The sequence below is a fragment of the Leucopleurus acutus genome, assembly GCF_964270905.1.
Source record: "Leucopleurus acutus genome assembly, chromosome: 14".
In the NCBI taxonomy this organism is placed as follows: Eukaryota; Metazoa; Chordata; class Mammalia; order Artiodactyla; family Delphinidae; genus Leucopleurus; species Leucopleurus acutus.
The window spans coordinates 30,471,686-30,487,628 of NC_139156.1; the positions used below are offsets into that span (position 1 = coordinate 30,471,686).

The 15,943-nt window shown below is 50.6% G+C and overlaps 1 protein-coding gene across 1 annotated transcript in view; it reads left to right on the top strand.

Annotated features, from left to right (window-relative positions):
• Positions 1-364: 364 nt before the first annotated feature.
• SLIT1 (slit guidance ligand 1) overlaps positions 365-15,943 on the top strand; it is a gene marked incomplete at its 3' end in the record, with an annotated part of 171,469 nt that continues 155,890 nt past the window's right edge. The window contains exon 1 of the mRNA XM_082854318.1: positions 365-891. Coding sequence (XP_082710444.1) covers positions 695-891 — 197 coding nt within the window. The 5' untranslated portion in view covers positions 365-694. The remainder of the gene's footprint in view (positions 892-15,943) is intronic.

Here is a 15,943-nt window from a genome sequence, read left to right on the forward strand (position 1 = left end):
TCTGGACCAGCAGCTGGGACTGCGGGAGCCGGGTGCGTGCGTCTAAGTGTGCGCATCCTCGCTCTGTGTGTGTGCGTGTGTGTGTGTGTGTGTGTGTGTGTGTGTGTAGAGAGAGCTGGAGAGGGTCGCGACCTGACGGGTCCAACTGTGTGCTCCCCTCCCCCCGCAGCCCCTGCCCGCTCTCGGAGGTTCCACCTTTGAAAGTGTAAGCTGCTAGCAGCGGCCGCCGAGTGGTCTTCGGGAGGCGGGGGCGGGGAGGGGAGGAGGAGTCTGGCTCTGGTTGTGTGCTTTTCGATTGATGGATGACTGCTGGGTGGGAGCGAGCGTGCGGGTGTGAGTGTGAGTGTGTGTGTGTGTGTGTGTGTGTGTGCGCGCGGGGTGCGTGCGCGCGCGGGGCCTGCCCATTTTCCTCCTCGCAGTAGTCAGTTGGGAGCTGGAGAGAGGGAGGGAGACGCAGCCCGCGAGAAACCGGAGAGGAGCCGAGCGCCCTCCGCCCGAGGCGCCCTCCCTTCGTCCGCGCACAGGCGCCGTCGCTTGGAGGAGCAAGGTGCCACCCAGCCCGCAAGGGCGCAGCGTACAAACCCGCGGTCTCTTCGGTGGCTCTGCCCCGGGACTGCACCTGGAGGCCACCCCGGACGGGGATGATAAGCGGCTGCTGCCGTCTGGCAAGCAAGCGGGACGCGGTGCGGGCACCATGGCGCTGACGACCTGGAGGGGGCCCTCGGCGGGGCTTGTCCGGCCCGAGCTCTGGCTGCTGCTGTGGGCAGCCGCGTGGCGCCTGGGCGCCACGGCGTGCCCCGCCCTCTGCACCTGCACCGGCACCACGGTGGACTGCCACGGCACGGGGCTGCAGGCCGTCCCCAAGAACATTCCACGGAACACGGAGCGCCTGTGAGTATGGCCCTCATCTGCAGCCCGCGGGGAGCCTCGAGGTTGCCCTCCCACCCCAATGCAATTCAGGGCTAAAGGTGGGGGCGGGACCGTAGGGGCCTGGGCTCTGCAGCCAATAAATGAGTCAGTGCTTGCCAGGGTCCTTCCCGAGCCAGAAGCCAGGAGCCAGGAGCGCCAATGTTTCCCTTTCTCGGGATTCAGAGGGCCCTCGCGGGGCTGCCAGCTCCCATCCTCACACCTGGGCCCTCGCGGGCTGCCAGCTCCCATCCTCACACCTGCACCCTGCGCTCAGCACGGCAGGCCTTCCCACTGCGCCAGCACTTTATTTCTCCAGGGTGTCTGGGAATTGGTGCCAGAAAGCCTTCCTGGCACCCAGGAGGGAAGCTCACACGCACCAGGCACCATGTCTCCGTTTGGGCACATGGGGCTTGGGCTGTGTTCTGAGTGGGAGGTGTGCATGTGGGCTCTGAGGGCTTGTAGGCTGGTGATGGGCAGCAGGATGGGATGGAGTTGAAGGTCCTAGTCTCCCCCTTTCTCCCCATTGTTTGCCTCAGAGTCTTAGAATTTTTTCCTTCCAGATGTGAGGCATTTGTCCCCTACTACACATCCAGCCATCCCCAACCCAGGCAGACAGTGGACCTGAGGGATTTGGGTTTGAGCCTTGGGGTATGTTACATTCAGCACACAGAGAGGGGTAGATATGACCTGGACAAGGAGCCCGTAAATAATGCTGAGAGGTCGGGAGCTTGGAGTGGGAGATACGAGGTTAAAGATATTGACCGTGATAAGTCATAAAAACCATCATTTCTCTTATGCTGTTGTCACCCACTTCTAAATTCTTGAGAAAACTTGGCCCTTTCTAGACTCACCAAATTTTGTAGAATGTGTGTGTGTGTGTGTGGGGGTGGGGGTGGGGGTGGGTGGGATTAGCATGTGTGTGTGTTTATAGACATATATAATTTGTTTTCCCAGATTCTCTTGCAGAATGTGTATCTGCATGAATTCCTGGTATCTGTGGTGTCACCTCAGTAGTGTGAGCCTGGGAGAGCCCATGTACATGGGCTGTGTGTGCAGATTTTTGGTCTCATGCAGGGCCTTTTATTTTTTTATTTAAAATTTTTTATTATTTATTAATTTATTTTTTGGCTGCGTTGGGTCTTCGTTGCTTCGTGCGGGCTTTCTCTAGTTACGGCGAGTGGGGGCTACTCTTGTTGTGGTGCAGGGCTTCTCATGGTGGTGGCTTCTCTTGTTGCGGAGCATGGGCTCTAGGCCCATGGGCTTCACTAGTTGTGGCTCACAGGCTCTAGAGCGCAGGCTCAGTAGTTGTGGCTCATGGGCTCAGTTGCTCTGCGGCACGTGGGATCTTCCCGGACCAGGGCTTGAACCCGTGTCCCCTGCATTGGCAGGCGGATTCTTAACCACTGCGCCGCTTGGGAAGTCCCTCATGAAGGGCCTTTGTGCCGCTTGCGGAGGTGGCTGCCTTTGGGGGATTTTTGAGCTGGACTTCGGAGGAGGCTGCTGGCCTCTTTGAAATCTACCTTCTTCTTCTCACACTCCTGGGTCCCTGCAGTGGCTCTCAGGAAAGGCGTACAGATTTTGAGAACTTTTGAGCACATTTTCATGACTCTCAGCTGGTCAGAGGCAGAAATCTGGCCCTGGGAAGAACTGTCTCCTGGATCAAACTCTGTACCAAGGTCAGCAGTTAGCACGTTTGCCCCAGACTCTTCTTGGCTGAGACTGAAAAATTCCCTTGGAGGTTTCAGAAAATTTGCAATCTAGATGGGAATCAGTGTGTGTGTGTGTGTGTGTGTGTGTGTGTGTGTGTGTGTGTGTGTTGTGGCACTGCATGGGGAGAAGTTGGAACAAACAGAGATTCCTTGGGGATCCTGTGAGGCCCTGGAGAGGGATGGAGGGTCAGAAATCTGTCTAAAGGACCCCTGAGGCTGCAGGGTCACCCTCCATGTTCCCTCTGGACCTCATCTCTGTTCCTTTGCCTTGTCCTCGGGGCATTTCTCCTGCAGCTGTTACCCTGGTAGCGGCCTAGATCTGAGAATTTTAGCCCCTCTCCTTTGCTTTTGGATCTGAATTTTGAAGTCATTTCATTTCTTGCTCTCTCCACCTTTAGTTTTGAGGGTAGTGTCTGTTTTGACTTTGATGAACTCTTTAGCTCTTTTGCAATCAGAGTGAGATGGAAGTGAAATTTCCTGGTATAAAGTCAGTTATTTGCTGTGTGACCTGGGGCAAGTGACTTAACTTCTCTGAGCCTTAGTTGCTTTCTATCAGGAAAATGAGGCTGCTGATACGTAAGGTCTCTGGTTCTTGTGAGGACTGAAGGTAATGTATGGGAAGTTCTTGGTACATTATGATGCTTGCTGAGAGCCATTATTATAATAGGATCAGGAGAAGAGTCTTGTTACTTAATTCAGCAAGTGTTTGTGGAGCCCGTAACTGCCCTGGGTGCTGAGGCTCCAGCTGGGAGTGAGCAAGTCCCTGCCCTGAAGGGATGTACAGTTGAGAGGACCGGGCAGGTGCACCTAACTGTAAGCTCTGGCAGTGTAATGGGGCTGTGGGAGGACGCTTTGGGATTAGAAGCCCTTTTCTGGGGTGAAGGAGCTTCCAGAGGATGGACCATCTTATGAAGGTACTTTGGGACTCAACAGTGGTTGGGTCGGATTTTGCCAAGTAGAGAGGGCAGGCAGCCCAGACAGGGCATGCAGGAGCAAAAAGCTTGAAGATGGGAGTGTGGCCGGCCTGCTGGGAGAACGGACCAGCTTTGCCCTGGGGCTGAAACATGCTGTGGAGTGGAATGTGATGGGATTTGAGACTGGGAAGGTTGGGAAGGGTCAGGAAGGCCTTTCTCTATCTGGATTTTTCCTTTAGAGACTTCAGGGTTCAGATCCAGGGGTAAGTCATCAGGTCTGACCTTTGCTGTGTGCAAAACTTCTTGGATTGGGAAAGGCTGGAGAAAGCAGAGGGAGCCTGCCTTTTCAACAGGCAGGCCGCGAAAGAGCCATTTGAAGAGGAAAAGAACATCCTGACAAGAGGCCTTGAGCAGGCTCAAAATAACTGTGGCATATGCTCTCTCTAATCAATATGGGTGTCGTGCAGTATCAGAGCCTGAAACAGTGGCTTCTTCCGAGGCTGTGAAATTTTTATAGACCGCAGCTGTGCATTCGTTCGCCTTTTGTCTTCTGGGCAGTTTCCCCGGCAGCCTGTGAGGCCCAGCAACTTTATGATCATATATTCCATAACTCCGGGTCCAGCCCGTCTCCCCACGTGGGAAGAAATTGTCACTGGTTTGCTGCAGGGCCTTCTGGGAAGAGACTGTGCAGGCTCCAGAGCTGTTGAGGAAATTGGTTCAGCCAGAGGGACTGTGGGGCTGTTGGGCGGGTGGGGAAGGGATGCTGAATAATTCACTGCAGTGGAACAACTGAAGTCCAGTGCAAGGTTGAGAGTGTGGTAGAGGAGGCCTGGGGGCTTGTCTCTTTGCAGGGCCCAGACTCAGAGGGGCCCAGCCATGGCCACTATCGTTTTTTCTTCTACTCAAGGACCTTTCAGTTGGATTTTTTTTTTTTTTCTAACTTAAAAAATCTTTTGGACTAGAGTGTTTAGGAGAGTGTGATGAGAGAGTGCAGTATGTGTGGACACCACTTCTCCCCTCCACCCTGGACACTTGTATTCCAGGCTTGCCGCGGATGCCCCTTGTGGGTGTAGGATGCAGAGAGGAGAGAGGCCTGAGGATGGAGAGAGGGCCCTGGGAGGCCTGCTGGCTTCTGTTTGCCTCCAGGTCCAGCACTTTCTGCTGCTCTTTGGGCCATGGGGGCCTACACTCCTGCCTTCCTCGGTATGTCCCCTTGCCTCCTGGCCAGTTTGTCCACTGCCCTAGCTCCCTGCCCGCTGCTGAGGCCTGGGAAGCCCATGCCTTCTCCCAGCTTAGCCCCGAGTCTGGAGGCCCTGTTCAATGGGGGTGGGTGGTTTTGACCAAGGAAGGCTGCCCAGGGCACCCCCAGGCTGATTGTCTGGGAGCCTGGTTGGAATTCCAAACATTGATTGGATGGTGGCTGCGGTGAGAGGGGTCAGAGGGCCAGACAGAAGCCACGTCTGCCACCGGGGCCTGGCCGGCCTGGGCTCTCTGAGCAGGACTCGATGGGCTCTGGCAGTAGAGACGCACGTGGTGCAGGGGGAGTTGCCTCCTGGTGAAGCTCGTGTCTCTAGTAGCAGGTGCACTGGGCTTATTGCTGGGCTCTGAGTGACTGGTGGTACGGCCCGGTGCTGCCACTCCATGTGACCTGAGACCCAGTTTCCCCATCTGTAAAAGGGGATGACGGTTGCAGGTTGATGGTGAGGACTAAGTGAGTGCATGCGTGTAGAGGGCCTGCAGGCGTGTTTGGCACATGGTGGGTGTTCTGCCTCCGGGGAGAGTGATACCTACCACCTCATAGGGTTTTTGCCAGGATTCACTCATTCTATGTGTGTGAAAATGCTTTGTGACTCTTAGTTTTACTATTTGAGAAGCTCAGGCTAAAGGCTTGAGGGTTCAGGTGGGGCAGGAGAGAGGGCGGTGGGGGGCAAGCATTTGAGTGTTGGCCGGACTGCAAGCTGGGGTCTGGCTCTCAGAACGCTCCTTCCCTGGACTGTCCCGCGTCCCTTAGGGTTTGGAGACAAGGCGCGGGTCAGTGTCATGCGGGGAGTCTCTGCAGGGTGGATGGCTCTGGAGCCAGACTGCTTGGCTTTTTAGTCCCTCTCTGCCATTCAGCAGCTGGGGGGACCTTGGGCAAGGTATGGGGTTTAATTCACTTATTCAACAGATAGCTGTCTCTTGAAGGTCTGCATGGTGCCGAATGAATAGTCCCGGACAGAAATGGAAACCGTGCCTCTCTCTCCGAGTTTTAGTCCAGCAGGAGAGATGGAGATGAATGACACAATAGGAGGAGAATCATGTAATTGCAAACTGGGATAAGTGCTCTGGAGGAAAGTGTGACTTCTCAGGCCCCCGTTTCCTTGCCCATAAAATGGGGATGATGACAGGACCTGCTTCAGAGTGTGGTCCTAAGGATTAAATGTGGTGATGCTGGGAGAAGCACTTTGCACTGGGCCTGGCACATAGCAAGTGCCCAGTAAATGGTAGTATTATTATTGTTATTAAGGTGACAGAGAATTGCAGGGCTGTGAAAGGAACTTGGGTGCCACTCAAGGCCGGATCCCAGCACGGCCCTGCTCTCTATTCCCTCATCAGGCAGCCACTGGGCGCTCTGGATCCCCGGGGAACCTTGGGGCACACGGAGACCGAGCTGCCCCTTTCACGGTGCCCCCTCTCGGAGGCAGGGGGCTGGCTGCGGTGGCCCAGGCTGCCCGCTGCTGCCAGCAGGGGCGGCTGTGCTCTTTGGGGGCCGGCTGAAGGGCGTCGGGGACAGGCAGCCCCCGCGTTATTGGGAGCAGACGGGAGCTTGGCTGAGCTGCTGTCTCAGTTCTGTGCCGGCATTAGCAGCTCGGCAGGGCTCTTGCTTAATGGGATTTTCTTCCCAAATGCTGTAATTATCGCCATACAAATACTTATTACCCAGAGCAGATGACGGCCGGGCCTTGGGCAGTAGCCAGGGAGCTGGGCTGTGCTCAGGGTGGAGAATTGGCTCCTCTTTTTGAGCTCGAGACTCCCTCCCCTTCTCTCTGGATCCCAGCCTGCCGTGGACAAACAGCTGTTGGGCACCTGCCGTGTGCAGAGTGTCTGCAGAGGTCCAGGATATGGACTCGCTCCTCTGGGAGCTTGCGGCCTGGTGGGGAGAAAGGTCTGTCTGCGAAAGAACAAATGTGTAAGGATGCCCATAGGGACATAGAGCACAGCGGCTACCAGCGCAGCCTTTGCTGTGAGAATGGCCCGGTTTGAATCTCACCTTCATCACCTACCACCTGAGAGATCTTGGCTGACTCATGAGTGACTCAATTTCCTCATCTGTAAAATGGGAGCAACATAGCATTTACCTTGTAGGGCTGTGAGTTCAAATGAAATTGTCCATGTAGGCGTGGTTAGAATAACGTTGGCACGTAGAAAGTACTCCATCAATGTTAGAGATGAGGAGATGGGAGTGAGACATGGAGGAGGAGTTGTATCCCTAGAGTGATGGGGAGGTGGGATTTGAACTGGGCCTTGAAGGTTGGGCAGGAATTAGGTGAGTGAGCAGTGAAGCCAGGGCAAGGGAATCTGGGGGCATCCAGAGGTGAGTGCTGTACGTTTGGGAAGGAGATCCAGCTGGTGGGGTGAATGTTTGTGCTGGTGAGTTCTGAGAGAGAAGATTAAAGTAATGGGTAGGCTCAGGCCATGTGGCTGGGGAATGGGGAGCCATCCGAGGGTGTGTGTGTGTGTGTGTGTGTGTGTGTGTGTAAAATTTTATAATAATTTTTTTTTTTTACTATTCAGCGATGTTTAACAAATCTAGTTGTGCAAACATCACCACAGTCCAATTTTAGAATATTTTCATCACCCCAAAAGATTCCTTGTGTTCACTGTAATTTTAAATTTTGTTATAATTTCAAACTTACAGAACAGTTGCAACAAAAGTATATCCCTTATTCAGACTCAATTGTTTATATTTTGCCCCCTTTGCTTTATCATATATTATACACACACACACGCACACACACCTTTTTTCCTTGAACCATTTAAGAATAGATTGGATGCATAACTTTTTTCCTCTAAAAGCTTCGGTGTGTATTTTTCTAAGGACAATAAGGCTATGAAAATCAGAAAATTTAATGTCGATACAATACTATTATCTACTCCATGGTTCATTTTAGAATTTCATCTATTGTGCCAATAATGTCTTTTGTAGCTATTGTTTTGTTCAGGTTCAGAATTCTGTCCAGGATCACACATGGCATCTACTTGTCATGGCTCTTTATTCTCTGTTAATTTGGACCAGTTCCTTAGCCTTTCTTTGTTTTTCTTGACCTTAACATTTTTGAAGAATACTGGCCAGTTATTTTGTAGAATGTCCCTCAATTTGGCTTCATCTCCTTTTTTCTCATGATTACGTTCAGGTTATGCATTTTTGGCAGGAATGCTAAATGAGCAACGTTGTGCCCTTCTCAGTGGGTCACGTCAGAAGACACGTGATGTCAGTTTGTCCCAATGTTGGTGATTTTAGCTCTGATTACTTGGTAATTTGGTGTCAGCCAGGCTTCTCTGCTGAAAAGTTACTATTTTCCCCTTTGTTATTAATAATTGACTTGCAGGGAGATACTTCCAGGCCATGTAAATATCCTACGCATCAAACTTTCATTCACTAGTTTTGGTTCCACTGATGAGAAATTTGTAACTCCACCATTTCTTCTCTATTTATTAGTTGGCATTCTACTGTAAGAAAGATTGTTTGTAACAGCATGGACTTGTGGATTATTATTTTATTCATTGGGTTATAATTTGTAATAATGTTACTACATTATTTTGATGTTCAGAGTGTCCCACATTTGGCCAGTGGGACCCCTTCAAGGTGCTCCCGTGTCCCGTTGACAAGACCCTTTAAGCACTTGCCTCCAGGGGTTTTGAGTGGAGAGTAACAAGTGCAAAATGGTGTTTTAATATATTCTGTTTCCTGGCTTTGGTATGGACAATAAATGGAGGGAGAGACCAACTGGTTGGTGGTGGGGAGACCAGTTGGTTATGGTGACTGTGATTTCTGACAGCAGTTTTTCTATCACTGCTGTATTTTTGTTCTTTAAAAAAAAATTAAAAAAAACTTTTATTTTAAAACAATTTTAGACTTACAGAAAAGTTGCCAAAGTAGTACAGAGAGAATTCCCATACACCCTTCACCCAGCTTCCCCTAATGTTAACATCTTTCTTAATCATAGCACGATGATCAAAACCTAGAAATAAACATTGGTACAATACTGTTAGCTAAGCTATAGACTTCATTTGTATTTCACTAGTTTTCTTCCACCAATGTCCCTTTTCTATTACAGGACCCAATCCAGGATCCCACATTGCATTTAATTGTCATTTCTCCTTAGTCTTCTTCAGCCTGTGACAGTTCCTTAGTCTTTCCTTGTTCTTTGTGACCTTGACATTTGTAAAAAGTGCTGGTTAGTTATTTTGTAGACTGCTCTTTGGTTTGTGTTTCTCTGGTGTTTTTTCATGATTGGATTGAGGTTATGCATTTTTGGCAAGAATGCCACAGAGGTGATGTGCCCTTCCCAGAGCATCCTATCAGAGGGTAGATGACATTGATATGTGTCATTGCAGATGATGTTAACCTTGACCTCTTGGTTAAGATGGTGTCTGCCAGGGCTTCCCTGGTGGCGCAGTGGTTGAGAGTCCGCCTGCCGATGCAGGGGACATGGGTTCGTGCCCTGGTCTGGGAAGATCCCACATGCTGTGGAGTGGCTGGGCCCGTGAGCCATGGCCGCTGAGCCTGTGCGTCTGGAGCCTGTGCTCCGCAACGGGAGAGGCCACAACAGTGAGAGGCCTGCATACTGCAAAAAAAAAAAAAAAAAAGATGGTGTCTGCCAGGTTTCTCCACTATAACATTATCTTTCCATTTGCAATTAATAAATATTTGCGGGGGGAGATACTTTGAGAGTATGTAATATCCTTTTTGTCCTCAAATTCTCACCTACTAATTTTAGCATCCATTAACGGATCTTGCCTGCAACCATTATTATCCAATTTTTCTTTTCTATTTCCCTCATTGGTTCTACATTTATTAATTGGAATTCTTCTGTAGGGAAGAAAATCTTATTTCTTTTTAAGAAGGTGGTTTTTTGGTTGGGTACTTTGGGTTTTGAGTTTCCTGAGGGCAGGGACCTTGTCTCATGTATCTTTGTGTTTCCATCGCCACGTACATGGTAGGTGCTCAAAAAAAATGTGTGTTCAATGAGTTTTTTTTTTTTTAAACCTGTGGTAAGACATTTCATGATTCTGATCCTTGCTTTAGAAAATATGATCATTGTGATAGGCTGAATAATGGTCCTCAAAGATGTCCACATCCTAATCCCTGGAACTTATGAATATGTTACCTTACAGGGCCAAAGGGACTTCGCAGATGTGATTAAGTTAAGGATCTTTAGATGGGAGATGATTTTGGATTATATGGGTGGGCTCAATATAATCACAAGGGTCCCTAGAGAGAGAGAGGCAGGAGGGTCAGAGTCAGTAGTAGGAGAAATATGACGACAGAAGCAAGAGATTGGAGTGATGCCAAGAAGGGGCCATGAGCCACAGAATGCAGGCGGCCTCTCGATGAAAGAGGCAAGGAGATGGATCCTCCCCTAGAGCCTCCAGAAAGGAATGCAGCCCTGGGAATGTCTTGACTTTAACCTAGCAAGACTGATTTCAGACTTCCGATCTCCAGAACCGTAAGATAATTTGTGTTGTTTTAAGCCACTAAGTATGTGGTAATGTGTTATAACAGCAGCAGGCAACTGTTACAGTCCTCACAGAGATTGGAGGGTACAGCAGAGGCCAAGGCATGAGAGGAAGCAGGCCTGGACGGAGGCAGAGGGTGCAGAAAGAGCAAATGGGAACGTCAGAGCAAATGGGAACGTCACAGGGGACCCTATGGCCCGAGGCTGGGAGGATGATTTTGCAGAGTAAAGTTGGGAGGGTGGCTGATCCTGGAGAGAAGCCATGAAGTTAGCTTCTGCCTCTTTTGTTTGAATTACCAATAAACAGCCATGTGAAGAAATGACCCTAGAGGCAGGAATAGGGGATGGTCACTCTGTTGAGTGTTCAGGCTGGAGAGACAGTTGGGAGGGTGTCCTGGGGAAGTAATGGGACCCACGAGGGCAGTGAGACAGAGACGTCACTGGGAATAAAAAATCTCCCGGGAAGCTGGTATAAAATGCAGATCCCCAGGCCCATTCCAGAGTAGCTGAGGCAGCAGGTCTTTGGCAAAGGCCATTCAGGTGATTCAGATGTGGGAGGTGCCCAGGACACCATCCGAGGAACACTGCTTGGTGCTGGGGTTTCCTGGTGAAGAAAGTACGTCCTTTGAAGATGCAGGAGGACTGCCTTTGGCTTCCACCCACATTAAGAGGGCAGCAGGAAGGGAGGGCCACCAGGGAGGAGCTGGGGGAGGGGCAGCAGCTGGGGGAGGGGCAGGAGGAGCTCCCGTCCACAGGGGAGCCTTGGCCCGACATTTGTGGATTCCAACCTGGGCGATGCAGTTACTGCTAAAGCCAAAGAAGGCGTCTGGAGATGGTGGGGGGAGAGTTAACAGTGTGGAGAGCAGCCAGTCTGTTTGAGGATGAGGGCCAAGGAACGCTTCTGGAACTGCGACTGGGGGGTCACTGGCAAAGCTGGGCAGAACGGTTTCCTGGGAGAAGTGGAAGGCGGAAGCAGATGGTTGGGAGCGAGTAGGTGGTGAGGAAGTTTGCGGGAGGAGAGAACAAGCACGGGAGCTCCAAGGGGAGCCGCTCAGAGATTGTTTGCAGAGGGGCAGGTGGACTGGAGTCCCACTCGGGGGAGAGGGGGTGGGAGGCGACTGTGGAAAAGAGGAGCCAGAGCTCTGGGTGGGTTGGGGAGGGGAGGACCTATGACAGGTCAAAGAGCAGAGATGGAGAGCATCAAGGAGGGAGCTGTGATGGTGTTGGTGGTCACCATTCAGAGCCCTTACTTTGTGCCCAGGCTCCGAGCCAGGTGCTTTACCCACGTCCACTCTTTCACTCCTCATAACAGTCCTGGGAGGAAGGCATTACAGGTCCCTGAGGGACTGGTTCCTGGAGATCCACCCACCCAGCACCAAATAAGATTCCAAAATTCCCGATGCTCAAGTCCCTTATGTAAAATGGCGTACTATTTGCGTATAACCTACTCACATCCTCTCCTATACTTTAAATAATCTCTAGATTACTTATAATACCTAATAAGAGGTAAATACTACATAAATAGTTGTAACTACAGTGTAAATGATATGCAAATAGTTGCCAGAGCAGGGCAAATTCAAGTTTTGCTTTTTGGAACTTTCTGGAATTTGTTTTTTGTGTGTGGAATATTTTCGATCTACGGTTGGTTGAATCTGTGGCGGTGGAACCCCCAGATAAGGGGGATAAGAGTCTACTGCACTTACCCCTGCTTTGTAGATGAGGAGAAGATAAGAGAGGTGGAATCGTCTGCCCTGGGTTAAACAGTCAGCTGGTAAGTGATGCTCTGAGTCTCGAGGCTTTGAGATGTGTTTCTGTTTAAATTTTTTTTAATATAAATTTATTTATTTTATTTATTTATTATTTTTGGCTGTGTTGGGTCTTCGTTGCTGCACGTGGGCTTTCTCTAGCTGCGGCGAGCGGGGGCTACTGTTCGTTGCAGTGCGCGGGCTTCTCATTGCGGTGGCTTCTCTTGTTGTGGAGCATGGGCTCTAGGCACGCGGGCTTCAGTAGTTGTGGCTTGCGGTCTCTAGAGCGCAGGCTCAGTAGTTGTGGCACAGGGGCTTAGTTGTTCCGCGGCATGTGGGTTCTTCCCGGACCAGGGCTCGAACCCATGTCCCCTGCACTGGCAGGTGGATTCTTAAGCACTGTGCCACCAGGGAAGCCCTGTGTTTAATTTTTAAATTTGACTACCACTCCACACATCTTAATAAGGCTTTGCTTCATTCATTCATTCATCAGACATTCATTTAACACCTACAAAACCTCTGTCGGGGCTTAGCACTAGGACATAAAGGGAAATTGGCCAAGATTGATTCCTTCCTGCATGTATTTACAAGGTGGACCCAAGTTGCAGGCTGGCACAGGGAGGGGTGTCCAGCCTAGGGGTGGGGGGTGGTGAGCAGAGTTGGGGGATGCAAGGAGGTGGTGTTGCAGGTTGAGGTCAGGGCCAGGGAGTTAGCTGCTGGGTGGCCTCTCAGGGGCCTGGGGTGGGCAGTGAGTGGAGAGGGGGCTGGCAGGCAATGGACATGGAAGCCTGGTGGCCACCAGGGAGTGGGGCCTGTCTGTAGGGATGTGGTTTTGGGATGGGCCCCAGACCTGAGAATGGTATTGGCAAGAGCAAGGCCAGGCCTCAGTAGTGAAGGAACGGAGGTGCAGTTTGTGCCTCAGAACAGAATGCACCATGGAGTTGGGGTTAAGAGCTGGGCTCTGATCGCCTCCCACCCATTAGGATGGCTACTATAAAAAAACTGGGAAATGACAAATGGTGGCGAGGATGTGGAGAAATTGGAACCATTGTGTATTGTTTCTGGGAATGTAAAATGGTGCGACTGCTGTGGAAAACAGTATGAAGGTTCCTCAAAAAGTTAAACATAGAATTAGCATATGATCCAGCAAGTTCACTTCTGGGTATATACCCAAAAGAATTGAAAGCAGCGTCTCAAAGGTATTTGTATACTCATGTTCATAGCTGGATTATTCACGATAGCTAAAGGGTGGAAGCAACCCAGTGTCCACTGATGGATGAATGGATAAACAAAACTTGTAGACGTGCAATGAAATATTATTCCGCCTTAAAAAGGAAGGAAATTCTGACACATGCTACACCATGGATGAACCTTGAGGACATTGTGAAATAAGCCAGTCCCCTTATCTGAGGTACCCAGAGTAGTCAAATTCGTAGAGACAGAAAGTAGAATGGTGGTTACCAGGGGCTTTGGGAGAGAGGAATGGGAAGTTACTGTTTAACAGGTACAGAGTTTCAGTTTTGCAGGCTGAAAAAGTTCTGGAGATCTGTCTTACAACAATGTGAATGTACTTAACACTACTGAGCTCTGCACTTCAAAATGGTTAAAATGGTAAATTTTGTTATGTGTATTTTATAGCAATTAAAAAAAAAAAAAAAAGACCTGGGCCCTGGAGTCAGACATGCTAGGGTTCAAGTCTTGCCTTTTCAACCTACTTACCAGCTGGCTGAACTTGAGCTGGTTACTTAAATTCTTTATGCCTCAGTTTCCTCATCTGAAAATCAAGACTGATAGCAAACCTTTGAACCAGGTGGTATTATGAGGCTTAAATGAGCTGGCTTGGCTGTGATAGTATAGATATTGCTAGTACTCAAGCCGAGGAAACAAGATGGGAGCCAGGAGCCTGGGCAGAGCAGGATCCGTAGGAAATCTGCTGTGGTATGAGGCCCCTGACTACTCATCCCTGGGACTTCTTGATTCATCACACGGTGGAGGGTGACCCCAGCCCTGGGGTTGGTGCCAGGCCTGTGGGCTCTGCTGAGGGGGTGGAGGAGCCTCTGGATCATGACCCACTGAGGCTTGAGGAAGGCTTGGGGCTGATGGGAGGATGCGCCGGCCTCGGTTGTGATGTGCCGGCAGCAGCCAGGCTCCTTGGGCAGGATAGTTCAGCTTACATTTAGTGAGCAACTACTGTGTGCCAGGCACCCCCCCACAGGTGCTGGCTTACAGATGTGGCCTCTGCCTCTCACAGCCTGGCAGGGGAGACTGGCCTTTAAGGCCAGTCATATATACTTTTTTATTTTGTAATTTTTTAAAAAAATTATTTATTTATTTATTTTTGGCTGCATTGGGTCTTCATTGCTGCCCATGGTGAGCGGGGGCTACTCTTTGTTGTGGTTCATGGATTTCCCATTTTGGGGAGCACGGGCTTAGTTGCTCTGGGACATGTGGGATCTTCCTGGACCAGAGCTCAAACCCGTGTGCCCTGCATTGGCAGGCGGATTCTTAACCACTGAGCCACCAGGGAAGTCCCCAAAGGACCTCATATTAAATGCACAAATCAAAATGCCAGCTCTGGAGGAGGAGCTGAGTGAACACCTGTGGGGAGGGTTGTTTAGAGGAGGGGACATTTAAACTGAGGCCTGAAGGATGTTGGGAGTAAGCCAGCTGTGGGTTACTCTGTGGGCTCTGGATCAGAGCCCAGCCAGCCCTGGCAAAGGCCCTGAGGCAGAAGAGCTGGTTGTTGAAAGTGGAGGAGCAGGGTGGCTGAAGCCCTAGGGGCTGGTATTTTCCTAACAAGGGAACTGAGGAAAAATCAGTCTTTTAACCTGTGGGCTATGGAATGGTTGTTGGTAAAACAGCAGCGTCCTCTCTGTGTGAAGCTTTCCTTGGCTGATGTCCATTTGGGGAGAGCATTTCTTAATGAGTGTGGGTTTTTTTTTTTTTTTGAGTCAGGGAGCAGGGAAACATGGAAAACTCACCCAACCCAGTGCTATTTAGAATATGTCAGTTTGAATGCAAATTTATTCTTGCATTCAAGAAATACTTACTAAAACATCTATCAGGTAACAGGTGCCAGGTATTACGTTAGGCCCTGGAGATACAATAATGAGAAAAAGCTGGCACAGTCCGTGTCCTCAAGGAGCTTGTACATGGGGAGGGGTAGAGATACCAGTCAAGGAAGGCCCCAAGTCCATATAAAATTGCCCCTGATTTGTGCTGCAGAGGAGAGGGTTAGAGTGCCCTGTGGGCCTGTGATAGGGAGGTTGGACCAATTGGAAGGAAAAGTTGGAGTGAGTTAGGCAAAGTGGAAGGAGGGAGCAGTGCAGGCAGAGGGAATGGCAAGTTCAAAGGCCCTGCCACCAGAGGGAGCAAATCAGAACAGGGAGAGTGGGGCAGGCCACATGGGGTTTGTGGTCGGTGTTAAGGAGAGTTTTGTCTTGATTCCAAGAATGATGGGGGTTCATTGAAGGGCTTAAGTGGGGAGTGACACGATCAGATTTGCATCTTGAAAAGATCACTCTGGCTGTGGCCTGGAGAACAGATTGGAGGGGAGCCAGAGGGAAGGTGGGGAGCCCGGTTAGGTGGCTCTGGGCGCTCCATGCAGCCAGTCCACCTGCAGGTTGGGGTGTGGGCCCATCTACCTCTGTCGGGCGGCAGCTGGGTAGGGACATTCTTCATTCCCTTGGTTCTCCTGTCTGACTTTGCAGACACTGAGTGCTGTGGATTTGGCCAGGGTAAGATTTCAAAGGACAGCGCTGAGGAATACAGTTCCCCAGCTCGGAGGCCAGTCTCCTTCACAGTCAGAGCGTGCGTGTTTATGTTTTGGAGACCTGGCAGGAAGGGAATTTAGAGGGCAGCTGAGCCTCCCCATCACCATTGCAGTTTGGGCCCTCGGGGAGGAACCAGCACCAGGAGCGGTTACCTTCCCAGCCAACCGTGAGAAA